Below are 13,615 nucleotides of genomic sequence, written 5' to 3' on the forward strand. Positions count from 1 at the left end.
AAATTTAGCAATCAACTTTTACACAGAATTAAATAATAATGAACAGAAATGATTTCAGGTGATGCTGTTTGAGGAATAAATTATTGGCAAGAAACTGAAAACTGTCCCTGTTCAAAATTGATCTTTTACACCCATCTGAGAGCAAAAATAATTTGCTATTTCTTCAACAATTGTACCTCTTGACAGTGCAGTGCTAATGAGCTCTGCACTGATTATTAATTGGATGGTGTGTTCAATGGAGTGGGGTTTGAACCCATCATCTTCTAAAGCTGGAGTAAACATGACACCCACTGAATAACTCCACAAAGGCAGGTACCTCATCATCAAGTCACCCTTTATTTACACTTTATTGGAAAGTCCTTGAAACTGATCCAGCTGCCTCAGAACCAGCTCTCAGAGTAACAGGATATCTGACACTCCTATTATTATCAGTCAGCCAGTGCTCCCTGATTGGAATAGATTAACAGCCCCAATCAGGGAACTCATATTGTATGATCTCGTTACAATCACTGCACCCACTGACTGATTCTGAACTTCAATGGCCCCAAGACATTCCCAGTAATTTGTTTGAAGAAACTGTGGAGAAAAAGTCTCCTAGCACTCAAATGTAGAATTATAAAGATGGGTGCACACAGAAAACTCATTGGGTCAGGTTTAGTTTTGATAGGCTATTCAATAGGGTCTGCTGTTGGACCTATCCCTTCATCTTTTGCTCAATAGGATTTTCTTACAAAATATTGCTAAAATTTTGCAATGAGAGCAACATGACATGAGTGACACAGCAACCAACTGGAGAGGGAAAAAGATGTAATGACTTACCAGAAAAGATAATGCTGAGATCAAAGAGGCTGAATTTTATTAATTCTTTGACATTTTTTACAAATGGGTCATTTGGATTGCTGATCGAGTCGACATCCACACTGAATGCAGTGCTGGTAATCACATCCATACTGTATGCTCCAAAGAAACTGGCAGAAGAGAAATGCATTTGTTACAACTGGTTAGCAGCTGAAAAAAACATTTTTATTGTCATGTGAAACTGAGGCACAATAAACTATTCCATCAAATGTACAGTTCAGAAATAAACCATTCAGTCTAGTTGGTCATCTGAGCACCACATAAACCATTTTCAACCCATTTTCACCTAATTCTATAAACATCTTCGATTCATTTCTCCCTCATATGTTCAATTTGCTTTCACTTAAATCTCTCTCTGCCAGCTGCTTCTACTGTTTGGGATAACAAATTCCACAATGTGAATACTAATTGACAAGCAAGTTTCTCACTGGAGTTATTGCTAACTATATTGTCCTTATCCTTGCTCTTCCCTGAAAATGAAAACATATCCATGTTTATCCCCATCAAATGCCTGCAGAATGTTAAAGGTTCCTGTTTACCCCTCATCTGCTTTTTTTGAAATTAAACTGTTTCAGGTTTTTCCCTATATTAAAAAATGGTTTCCATCTGTAAATGGATCAAGAACCTGAGGGCAGCTTTAAAGAAGCAAAGGTCAGGTGAGAAAAACATTATCACATGGTGGGTGGTTAGGGTCTCTAATGCACTGCCTGGAAGTGTGGTGGAGGCAGGCTCAGTTGAGGAATTCTAAAGGGCATGGATGATTATTTAAATACAAACAATGTAGAGGATTAATGGGAAAAAGACTAGAAATCGGCAACAAACTAAAATGCTGAAGAGAGCCAGTGTGGACACAATGGGCTGAATGGCCTTCTGTGATTCTGGGAATGGAAAATCTTACTTCTGATATCATTTCTCTAAGCTGTTAGCTAGTAGCTCTATGACGAAAGATTTGTTCACATCTCAATGTTGTAAATGGCAGTCTGCCTTCGCTTGTTCCTATGTAAGCTGGATGTATAACAACTTCACACTGCTTCCTCATTTGTATGATTCCAGCTTGCAGCTCACTGTGTCCCATGCATTGTTTGGCTGCATCATTTGCAGGGTGTCTGCAGTCTCCCCAGTGAAAGTCAGCAACCTTCCACCAGCTGTAATACAGGCATTGGGGTGACATCATGGAGTAACTCTAATGCAGAAGAATAGAGGACTTAGGAGGAGTAGATCATTCAGCCCACTCCATCATTCAGTAAGATCACGGCTGATCTGTTTGCCATCACAACTCCATTCTGCTATCTGCCTCATAACCTTTGATCATCTTGTCCAGCAAAAATCTAATGCCTTGAATAAATTTAACGTTCGGTCTGCACCGATACATTTGGGGAAGGGAGTTTCACAGAACTACAACCCTCTGTGGGGAAAATATTCTTCTCATCCTTGGCTTAAAAGTGAAACCTCTTATTCTTAGGATGTGTCTCCTAGTTTTAGTCTGGGAGACAGAAGATGGATTAAAACAAGTGCTGGCTGCTACTCCTGATAGGATTAAAGGTGTCTGTCCTGTCTGCTTGTATAATTGAGAGGTGTTAGTCCTTTTGTCTTTTAAATTAATAAATGTTAATAAAAAATACTAGGCCTACATGCTCTAAGTAAGTTAGAAATTGTACCTGTACTTCATAAAAGAGTAAAGGATATTAAACTGATTACCGCAGCTGGGTTGGGAGGTTTGTTTACTATTTGCCGGTGTGAGTTTCATTCATTCACGCAATTTCATGGAAGCGCTGTTTTGTTAGTTAAGGGGATAGTGGCCCAGTTAAAAGGTACTCAACAAGTACAGGCCAATTGGAGAAACTGTTTGGTGTTTCAGGTCTGAGACACAGTTGGAAAGGGCTGATTGATATTATAATGTTTCGTGGAGACTTGATGGGGATGGTATTGTTTTATGATATTGACACCTATTCAGAGATCGTTTTTGATGTAGAAATAGGCCTGATAATGGTTTGAGGTGTTTGGGGAGAAGGGGATGTTTTAATTTTAGTCCATATTATAATCGTAAATATACTACAAATTATGGTTTTATGAATGAATGAAACCATGTAATAATAAATAACAGGTTAGTAAAGGGTTATGAATAAATGAACAGGAACCTGGTATTAATGAATATAGCGAGCTGGTGAGTGAGTTAATAAAGATAACCTACAACACAAGAACTCACAACCCCAAGGTGAGTTCATTTATATAATCCTCCATACCATGACTAATTTTGTGTCTTATTCACATCCCATTGCCTGATCATGACAGCAGCAATAGAAGCAGTGATCTCACTGATAACAATTATTTGAAAAAAGCTTTCCAATACAATACATTTTGTCCACAATGGTAAACAAGTAAAGGCACCCACAAGATAAACTTGACTGAGTTTTGAAGAGGTGACAAAGAGGTGAAGGCAGAGCAGTAGATGTTTTCTTTATGGATGTCAGCAAAATGTTTGAGAAGGTTCCACATGGTAGACTGGTTAAAAAGGTTAGGTTACATGTGATCCAGGGGGAGCTAGACAATTGGATACAAAATTGGTTTGAAGGTAGGAGACAGCGGGTAGTGGTACAGAGTTGCTTTTCGGACCGAAAGCCTGTGAACAGCAGGGTGACACAAGGATCGATACTTGGTCCCTTCTTTTCGTCATTATATAAATGATTTGGATCTGAATATAGGAGGCATAGTTAGTTGCAGATGACACTAAAATAGATGGCATCGTGAACAGTGAAGAAGACTATCTCAGAGTACAATGGGACCTTGATCAGATGAACCAATAGGCAGATGGAAGTGGTAGAGGTGGATACAATTTCAACATTTAAAAAGCATCTGGATGGGTATCTGAATAGGAAGGGTTCAGTGGGATATAGGCCAAATGTTGGCAAATGGGTTGAGGTCAGATTGGGATAAATGTGAGGTGTTGCATTTTGGTGAGGCAAACCAGGGCAGGCCTTATAGGGTGTAGGTTTGATATCCAGACATTTCATTACCTGGCTAGGTAACATCATCAGTGGCAACCTCCAAGTGAAGCGAAGCTGTTGTCTCCAACTTTCTATTTATATCTTTCTCCTGGATGGGGTTCCTGGGGTTTGTGGTGATGCCATTTCCTGTTCATTTTCTGAGGGGTTGATAGATGGCATCCAGATCTGTGTTTGTTTATGGCGTTGTGGTTGGAGTGCCAGGCCTCTAGGAATTCCTAGAGCCAGGCCTCTAGGACAGACTAAGCAAAGGCATGCCTGAGAATAGATCTAGATGCCATCTATCAACCCCTCAGAAAACGAAAGGAAATGACATCACCACAAACCCCAGGAATCCCATCCAGGAGAAAGATATAAATAGAAAGCAGGAGACAACAGCTTCGCTTCACTTGGAGGTCGCCACTGATGATGTTACCTAGCCAGGTAATGAAACGTCTGGATATCAAACCTACACCCTAAATCTCAACCTGAGCTACAAACCTTCACAAACCTTGCAGGACTTATACAGTTAATAGTATGGCCCTGGGGGGTGCAGATGCATAGTTTCTTGAAAGTGGAGTTACAAGGTAGTGAAGAAGGCGTTCTGTATGCTTGCCTTCATTGGTCAGAACATTGAGAATGGGAGTTGCCACTTCGTTGCAGCTGTACAGAACATTGGTTTGGCCACTTTTAGAATTTCTCGCCTCCCTCCTACAGGAAGGATGTTGTTAAACATGGAAGGGTGGAGAAAATATTTACAAGGATGTTGGTGGGAATGGAGGGTTTGAGCGAAAAGAAGAGGCTGAACAGACTGGGGTATTTTTCCCTGGAGTGTTGTAACCTGAGGTGTGACCTTATAGAAGTTTCTAAAATCATGAGGACCATGGATAGGGTGAATAGCCAAGGTCTTTTTCCTAGGATGGGGAAGTCCACAACTAGAGGGCATAGGTTTAAGGTGAAAGGAGCACGATTTAAAAGGGACCTGAGGGGCAACTTATTCAAGTAGAGGATGGTGCCTGTATGGATCCAACAACCAGTGGAAGTGGTGGAAGCTTGTACAATTACAACAGTTAAAATACAACTGAATGGGTATATAAATAGGAAAGGTTTAGAGGGACATGGGCTAAATGCTGGCAAATAGGAGCAGGTCAGATTGGGATGTCTTGTTGGCATGATCGAGTTGGACCAAAGAGTCTGTTTTTGGACTGTTTGACTTGATAAAATGCATTAGGGAGATTAGTTGATCTCAGTTTGTGTAAATTGGAATGTTTTGGGAAGGGTTTTGCTGCTGGCATTTATTGTAGATTCCTGTCCCAAAATGACGCTGGGATGGAGTATCTCAGATTGATACCAAAGTTGGGTATAAAGGAGCACTGGTGGTAAAGGCAAGTATACTTTTTCAGCCTTTCCAGAGATGAAGTGACTCATATTCTAATTCCATTTCTCCTCCTCTTAAATTCTTCCTTTTCTTACTCCTCCTGCTCTCAAGTTAGCCTCTGAATTCCTGGTATCATTGGCTGTGTCCTCACAATGGTGATACAGTGGAGGTCATAGCCGATCAACTCAAACTTGCTCCCATATTGACTGAGGGTTTCTTTGAACAGCCCAGACAGTGACAGCATTGTTTCAGTAATCATGTTTGCATAATGTACTATGAATGACACATGAACTTAAACTGACGGAATGGTACATCTTGTGGTTCCTATACGGGTACAGCTGAGAACAGAAGTGAGTCAAACAGTCAGGACAGGCAGGGTCAAGGTAGGACTAATAAATTAAACTGCATTTATTTCAATGCAAGGGGCCTAACAGGGAAGACAGATGAACTCAGGGCATGGTTAGGAACATGGGACTGGGATATCATAGCAATTACAGAAACATGGCTCAGGGATGGGCAGGACTGGCAGCTTAATATTCCAGGATACAAATGCTACAGGAAGGATAGAATGGGAGGCAAGAGAGGAGGGGGAGTGGCATTTTTGATAAGGGATAGCATTACAGCTGTGCTGAGGGAGGATATTCCCAGAAATACATCCAAGGAAGTTATTTGGGTGGAACTGAGAAATAAGAAAGGCATGATCACCTTATTGGGATTGTATTATAGACCCCCCAATAGTCAGAGGGAAATTTGAGAAACAAATTTGTAAGGAGATCTCAGCTATCTGTAAGAATAATAGGGTAGTTATGGTATGGGATTTTAACTTTCCAAACATTGACAGGGACTGCCATAGTGTTAAAGGTTTAGATGGAGAGGAATTTCTTAAGTGTGTACAAGACAATTTTCTGATTCAGTATGTGGATGTACCTACTAGAGAAGGTGCAAAACTTGACCAACTCTTGGGAAATAAGGCAGGGCAGGTGACTGAGGTGTCAGTGGGGGAGCACTTTGGGGCCAGCGTCCATAATTCTATTCGTTTTAAAATAGTGATGGAAAAGGATAGACCAGATCTAAAAGTTGAAGTCCTAAATTGGAGAAAGGCCAATTTTGACGGTATTAGGCAAAAACGTTCGAAAGCTGATTGGAGGCAGATGTTTGTAGGTAAAGGGATGGCTGGAAAATGGGAAGCCTTCAGAAATGAGATAACAAGGATCCAGAGAAAATATATTCCTGTCAGGGTGAAAGGGAAGGCTGGTAGGTATAGGGAATGCTGGATGACTAAAGAAATTGAGGTGAAAATGTGTTGCTGGAAAAGCGCACCAGGTCAGGCAGCATCCGGGGAACAGGAGAATCGACGTTTCGGGCATAAGCCCTTCTTCAGGAATGAGGAAAGTTTGTCCAGCAGGCTAAGATAAAAGATAGGGAGGAGGGACTTGGGGGAGGGGCGTTGGAAATGCGTTAGGTGGAAAGAGGTCAAGGTGAGGGTGATAGGTCAGACTGGGGTGGGGGTGGAGAGGTCAGGAAGAAGATTGCAGGTTAGGAAGGCGGTGCTGAGTTCGATGGATTTGACTGAGACAAGGTGGGGGAGGGGAAATGAGGAAACTGGTGAAATCTGAGTTCATCCCTTGTGGTTGGAGGGTTCCTAGGCGGAAGATGAGGCGCTCTTCCTCCAACTGTCGTGTTGTTGTGGTCTGGCGATGGAGGAGTCCAAAGACCTGCATATCCTTGGTGGAGTGGGAGGGGAAGTTGAAGTGTTGAGCCACAGGGTGGTTGGGTGGTTGGTCCGGGTGTCCCAGAGGTGTTCTCTGAAACGCTCCGCAAGTAGGCGGCCTGTCTCCCCAATATAGAGGAGGCCACATCGGGTGCAGAGAATGCAATAGATGATGTGTGTGGAGGTGCAGGTGAATCTGTGGCGGATATTTGAGGGTTTGGTTAAGAAAAAGAAGGAAGCATATGTCAGGTATGGACAGGATAGATCGAGTGAATCCTTAGAAGAGTATAAAGAAAGTAGGAGTATACTTAAGAGGGAAATCATGAGGGCAAAACGGGGACATGAGATAGCTTAGGCAAATAGAATTAAGGAGAATCTAAAGGGTTTTTACAAATATATTAAGGACAAAAGGGTAACTAGGGAGAGAATAGGGCCCCTCAAAGATCAGCAAGGCAGCCTTTGTGTGGAGCCACAGAAAATGGGGGAGATACAAAATGAATATTTTGCACCAGTATTTACTGTGGAAAAGGATATGGAAGATATAGACCGTAGGGAAATAGATGGTGGCATCTTGCAAAATGTCCAGATAACAGAGGAGGAAGTGCTGGATGTCTTGAAACGGTTAAAAGTGGATAAATCCTCAGGACCTGATCAGGTGTACCCGAGAACTCTGTGGGAAGCTAGAGAAGTGATTGCTGGGCTTCTTGCTGAGATATTTGTATCATCAATAGTCACAAGTGAGGTGCCGGAAGACTGGAGGTTGGCAAACGTGGTGCCACTGTTTAAGAAGGATGGTAAAGACAAGCCAGGGAACTATAGACCAGTGAGCCTGACCTCGGTGGTGGGCAAGCTGTTGGAGGGAATCCTGAGGGACAGGATGTACATGTATTTGGAAAGGCAAGGACTGATTCGGGATAGTCAACATGGTTTTGTGTGTGGGAAATCATGTCTCACAAACTTGATTAGGTTTTTCGAAGAAGTAACAAAGAAGATTGATTAGGGCAGAGCAGTAGATGTGAGCTATATGGACTTCAGTAAGGCGTTCGACAAGGTTCCCCATGGGAGACTGATTAGCAAGCTTAGATCGCATGGAATACGGGGAGAACTAGCCATGTGGATACAAAACTGGCTCAAAGATAGAAGACAGAGTGTGGTGGTGGAGGGTTGTTTTTCAGACTGGAGGCCTGTGACCAGTGGAGTGCCACAAAAATCGGTGATGGGCTCTTTACTTTTTGTCATTTACGTAAATGATTTGGATGTGACCAAAAGAGGTACAGTTAGTAGGTTTACAGATGACACCAAAATTGGAGGTCTAGCGGACAGCAAAGAGGGTTACCTCACATTACAACAGGATCTGGACCAGATGGGCCAATGGGCTGAGAAGTGGCAGATGCAGTTTAATTCAGATAAATGCGAGGTGCTGCATTTTGGGAAAGCAAATCCTAGCTGGACTTATACACTTAATGGTAAGGTCCTAGGGAGTGTTGCTGAACAAAGAGACCTTGGAGTGCAGGTTTATAGCTCCTTGAAAGTGGAGTCGCAGGTAGATAGGATAGCGAAGAAGGCGTTTGGTATTGGGCAGAGTATTGAGTACAGGAGCTGGGAGGTCATGTTGCGGCTGTACAGGGCGTTGGTTAGGCCACTGTTGCAATTCTGGTCTCCTTCCTATCGGAAAGATGTTGTGAAACTTGAAAGGGTTCAGAAAAGATTTACAAGGATGTTGCCAGGGTTGGAAGATCTGAGCTACAGAGAGAGGCTGAACAGGCTGGGGCTGTTTTCCCTGGAGCATCGGAGGCTGAGGGGTGACCTTATAGAGTTTACAAAATTATGAGGGGCATGGATAGGATAAATAGGCAAAGTTTTTTCCCAGGCGTCGGGGAGTCCAGAACTAGAGGGCATAGGTTTAGGGTGAGAGGGTGGTACGTGTATGGAATGAGCTGCCAGAGGATGTGCTGGAGGCTGATACAATTGCAACATTTAAGAGGCATTTGGATGGGTATATGAATAGGAAGGGTTTGGAGGGATATGGGCCGGGTGCTGGCAGGTAGGACTAGATTGGGTTGGGATATCTGGTCGGCATGGACGGGTTGGACCAAAGGGTCTGTTTCCATGCTGTACATCTCTATGACTCTATAACCCTCACAATTCTCAGAGAGGACTGACACAGCTTCATAGCCAATTGCAGCCGATAGCTTTCTGAACCATTAAGAATCGAGCTGACATGGCAAATCCAGGTGCCAATCCATTCTGTTTCTTCCTTGAAGTGAACACAATGCAATCCCCTTGCTTAAGATAGAGGGCCTCTGTCACCTTCCAGATGAATCTATGGTCAGTGTAATGGGAGATGTTGGACATGCCTTCAGATGAGAATGGCCAGAATCTAGCCACACTGATGCTTAATGACATTGGCAGTGCCATCATCATCCATATTGAAAGAGGCTTAGTTTTGGAAAAAAAAAACTATTCATGTGATGTTGGTATTACTGGCTGATCTGGCATTTATTGTCCACCCCTCGGTCCCCCCTGAGAGAAGTTGGTGGTGTGCTGCCTCCTTGAACCACTGGGATGCCTATGCAGTAAGTAAACCCACAACAAAGTTAGGCAGGGACTTCCACTGACAGTGAAGGAACGGCAATATTTCCAAATCAGGACAATGGGTGGCACGGACCGGAATATTTTAGGTTGTGATGTACCCATGTATTTGCTATTCTTGTTCTTCTAAATGGTAACAGTTGTGGGTTTGGAAGCTGTTGTCTCAGGAGTCTTGATGAATTTCTGCAGTGCATCTTGTAAATGGTACACACGGCAGCTCCATGTATCAGTGCTAACGTATGCATTTCCTGCACACTGAGCAGGATTGGGTAGCACACAGGTGGGGGCTAGCAAGGTGCTCCACATCTTTTTATGCATTCAGGCACTGAGGAGTCCAATTTCACAGCTTCTCTACCTTTTGTACGTTGACATTATCTGGACTGAAATTAAATACAGAGGGAAACAGCCATCCACTATTAGGGGCTCTCTGCAAGGACTGCAACAAAACTCAAAAAGGGAGAAGTCACCTCCTGCCTCTTGAAGGAGGAGAGATAATCCAACACCCTGTTCTCTGGCTTGTTCTTTTCACAGAATTGTCCCAGCTCAGAAGGAAGCAATTTGGCTTATCCTGTCTGTGCCAGCTCTTGATAGGATTTAAATTTTAAAAAATCAGCACCCTGAAGTGCAATTTTTAAATTTAATTTCTTCATGGAATGAAGCATAATTGGTGAGCCTAGCATTTATTGCTCATCCCCAATTGCCTAGAGGGCTTTGAAGAATCAACCAGATGTGTGTGTGTCTGGAGTCACATGTAGTCTAGACCTCATAAGGATGGCAGATCTCTCTCCAAAGCACATTACTGAACCAGTGGGTTTTTACAATAATTGAGAGTTGCATTAGACCAGCTTTTTTATTTCAGATTTTATTGAATTCAAATCTCACTGCTTGCTGTGGTGGGATTCAAACACAGGTTTATCTGGGGTTCTGTATGACTTACCCACTGACATGACCACTTTGACTCCACCTTCCTCTTATTGGCATTTTACAACTATTGTCTACATCTGTGCATGGCATAGGATCTGACTGTAGTGGGGAAGAATAATTCATTGCAACCATCACAACAATTAATTTAGAAACAATTCAGAGAGATGGTGGGAATTCATCTACTTGAGCAGATAGGGAGAAACTTTGTGTTAGTGAAGAGTCAGGATACAGAGGACACTGGTTTAAAGTGAATGGGAAATTCTTTCTTCATGCAGTGAATGATTAGGATCTGGAATGCACTGCCAAAGAGGGTGGGGAAGGAAGATTTGATTGTGGTTTGAAAGAGGAAATTGGATGAATATCTGAGCAAGAACTGTACAAGGCTAATGCGAAATGAGACTGAAGTGCTCTTGTACAGTATCAGCATGAACATGACAGGCTGAACAATTAGCGAATATCACAGAAATTCCATTTGGAAACCAGTTAGAATCAGAAAGTCCTTGGGCTGGGAAGGGTTTGTGGTACAGGATGTGTAATCTTACAGGCAAAAGTGAGGGCTGCACATGCTGGAGATCAGAATCTAGATTAGAGTGGTGCTGGAAAAGCACATCAGGTCAGGCAGCATCCAAGGAGCAGGAAAATCGACGTTTCGGGCCAAAGCCCAATCTTATAGACAGGTTACTCACTCTTTCATGTCAGCAGATTCATTCAGCTTTGCTTTCTTTTTTGCATTCTTTACAAGATTTTCTGCATAGTGACTGATGATTGGACACATCTGGGAAGGAAAAAGAAATAGGGCAAACAAGGTGTGGATGTCAAAGTTGATTCATGTACAAGACACCCAGATCCCTCCTTACCACAGTTTCTCTCCAATTAAATAATGTTTTTCTATTCTTCATACCAAAATGGGCAACGACATTTTCCAACATTACATTACATCTGACAAAGGTTGGATGGAGCCTGGGACCTTGTGGATATTAATAAAATGTATTTCAATTACTTTGCATTTTCACTTGTATTATAGGTCCTCAAAGAGTATCAGCTACAGCTAACATTTAAAAATATCCAATTTTTATTATTGTGCAATTTTGCATATAATTTCTATGTAGCTCATCTTGCATGTCAAGTACAAGTACAGACAGAGACAAGCCATTCATTTATTGGAGAATGGGATGGAGGTTCATTACCTCTTTCAGTCTCCCGCTGGTGAAAGTTGGTGAAAGCACACTTCGGATTCTCTTCCAATGGTCATCTTCGATCACCAGGATGGACTCAGTCAATGGTCCATTCAGACCAAAGTCCTATAAAAGAAATTAAGATGACATGTCAGGTTCAAGAGATTTTCACATTAACCCTGCCAGACCACTTCCCAAACCATCCAAGAGTCACTGCTGGAGATACTGGTCTTTTGGCCTTTGGAAAACTTTCTGGCAACAGATGAGAATTATTCCTCTGAAGTCTGAGGTACAATTTGGGGTGGATTCTTGGGATGTAACCCACTGGGGATATCACCAGTTTCAAAACCAAAAATGGGCCTTATATTAATCGAAAAGCTCTGTTAGATAAACTTTCTTACCATGCACACAAGACGAGCCTGCATTTTCAGCCACATCCCCTCGTGAGTATAACATTGGGCACTAACATGAATACAGAGGAACCTTGATTATCTGAACGAGATGGGCAGGCACTATTTTGTTTGGATAATTGATTATTTGGTTAATCGATTAAATGCCTTTCCTCTGGGGCTCAGAGCTTTTTAAGTCTCCTCCCCGATCAGGAGATGAGGCAGCAGCACACTGCACACGAGCCCCCGCCCGCCCCCCAACCCGTCCAACATCGCCCCTCCCCCCACCTCCTGCCCCCCAACCCTGTCCAACATTGCCCCCGCCTGCCGCCCTCTCTCTGGGGCAGCCAGACTGTACACCAACAAGACTGTTGCTGCCTTTGTGGGAGCGATACACACACACACATACACCTTTTTGACAAGTTCCCACTCTGCCCTGTACAGGACAATGTTGCAGAGATTATCTAGGAAAGGGGTGTTTAGGGTACTCCCCTCTGTAGAACTCCAGGGAACGTCTGGGGAGAGAGAGAGGACGGGAGGTCAGTCATTTGGAGACGGTGCCTGTTTAATCATTGTAAACAAAAGATGTGATCAGTGTTGGAAACACATCTTTGATGTAATGTTTCTATTGGGACCTCAAGATCTCCTTCGGATAATTGATTTCCGGATAATTGCGGTGCCTCTGTATTTAATAAAAAACAAAGCAAAAGTGTTGTTTTTTTCCCTACTCCCCTGTTATCATCCACGTGCCAACCAAGATGTGTGCCAGTATATCTTGCTCTCTCATTAAGCTATTTTCAATAAATAATGGAGATGCGCATGTGAATTAAGTGAAACCGACTTAATGTAACATACAAATTAAATTTAAATGCAAATGTAATTAGTGTTCTCGACAATTCTCATGTTAAAGGCAGTGCAGAAACGTCGTGGCTGTGATGTCTCCCTGTTTGACGGAGGGCCAGGTGTTACCACTGTAAAGCTTTTCCACTGAAACATCACACGTATCTACCGCTTCACATTCTAATTCTAATCACGGGAGGTGGCTGATGGGAAAAAGACAGACCGTCCAATGGAGCAAACTTCATGTCCCATTGCCAGGGAAGGTAGCCACTGGGAGAATGCCATCCCACTGTACCCATACCCACAAGAGCTGGAATGCCAGTTAAGTTGGATAATTTGTTACTTTTTGGCAGGTACAGATGCAATGAACTGAATGGCTTCTTTCCTTCTGTGTTGAAAATATTGAGTTTCAAAGAAATGAGGGGCACATAACAAACTATGTAATCCTGCCAAATTGGGTTAATGTTTCATATGTTAGATCATAAGACCTTAAGGTACTGGAGCAGAATTAAAGAATTAAGCCATTTGATCCACTGAGTCCGCTCTGCCATTTGATCACAGCTGATGTGTTTCTCAACCTCATCCTCCTGCCTTCTCCCCATAATCCTTGATTCCCATTATCAATCAAGAACCTGTCTCTATCTTAAACACACAGAATGACTTGACCTTCAGAGCCCTCTATGGTAAGAGTTACACAGATTCACCACCCCCTAGCTGAAGAAATTCCTCCTCATCTGAGTTCTAAAGGGACGCTCCTACATTCTGAG

At 42.8% G+C, this 13,615-nt stretch overlaps 1 protein-coding gene across 1 annotated transcript in view; it reads right to left on the reverse strand.

Annotated features, from left to right (window-relative positions):
- LOC122560449 (cytochrome P450 3A21-like) overlaps positions 1-13,615 on the reverse strand; it is a 48,160-nt gene that overhangs the window by 21,600 nt on the left and 12,945 nt on the right. Inside the window, exons 5-7 of the mRNA XM_087997711.1 lie at positions 11,632-11,745; positions 11,131-11,219; positions 820-968 (exon numbers count right to left, since the gene is read on the reverse strand). Of these exons, the coding sequence (XP_087853837.1) occupies positions 820-968; positions 11,131-11,219; positions 11,632-11,745 (352 nt within the window). The remainder of the gene's footprint in view (positions 1-819; positions 969-11,130; positions 11,220-11,631; positions 11,746-13,615) is intronic.

Source organism: Chiloscyllium plagiosum, unplaced genomic scaffold (assembly GCF_037043375.1).
Source record: "Chiloscyllium plagiosum isolate Xiang-an unplaced genomic scaffold, Cpla_swu_hap1 HiC_scaffold_20, whole genome shotgun sequence".
Lineage (NCBI taxonomy): Eukaryota > Metazoa > Chordata > Chondrichthyes > Orectolobiformes > Hemiscylliidae > Chiloscyllium > Chiloscyllium plagiosum.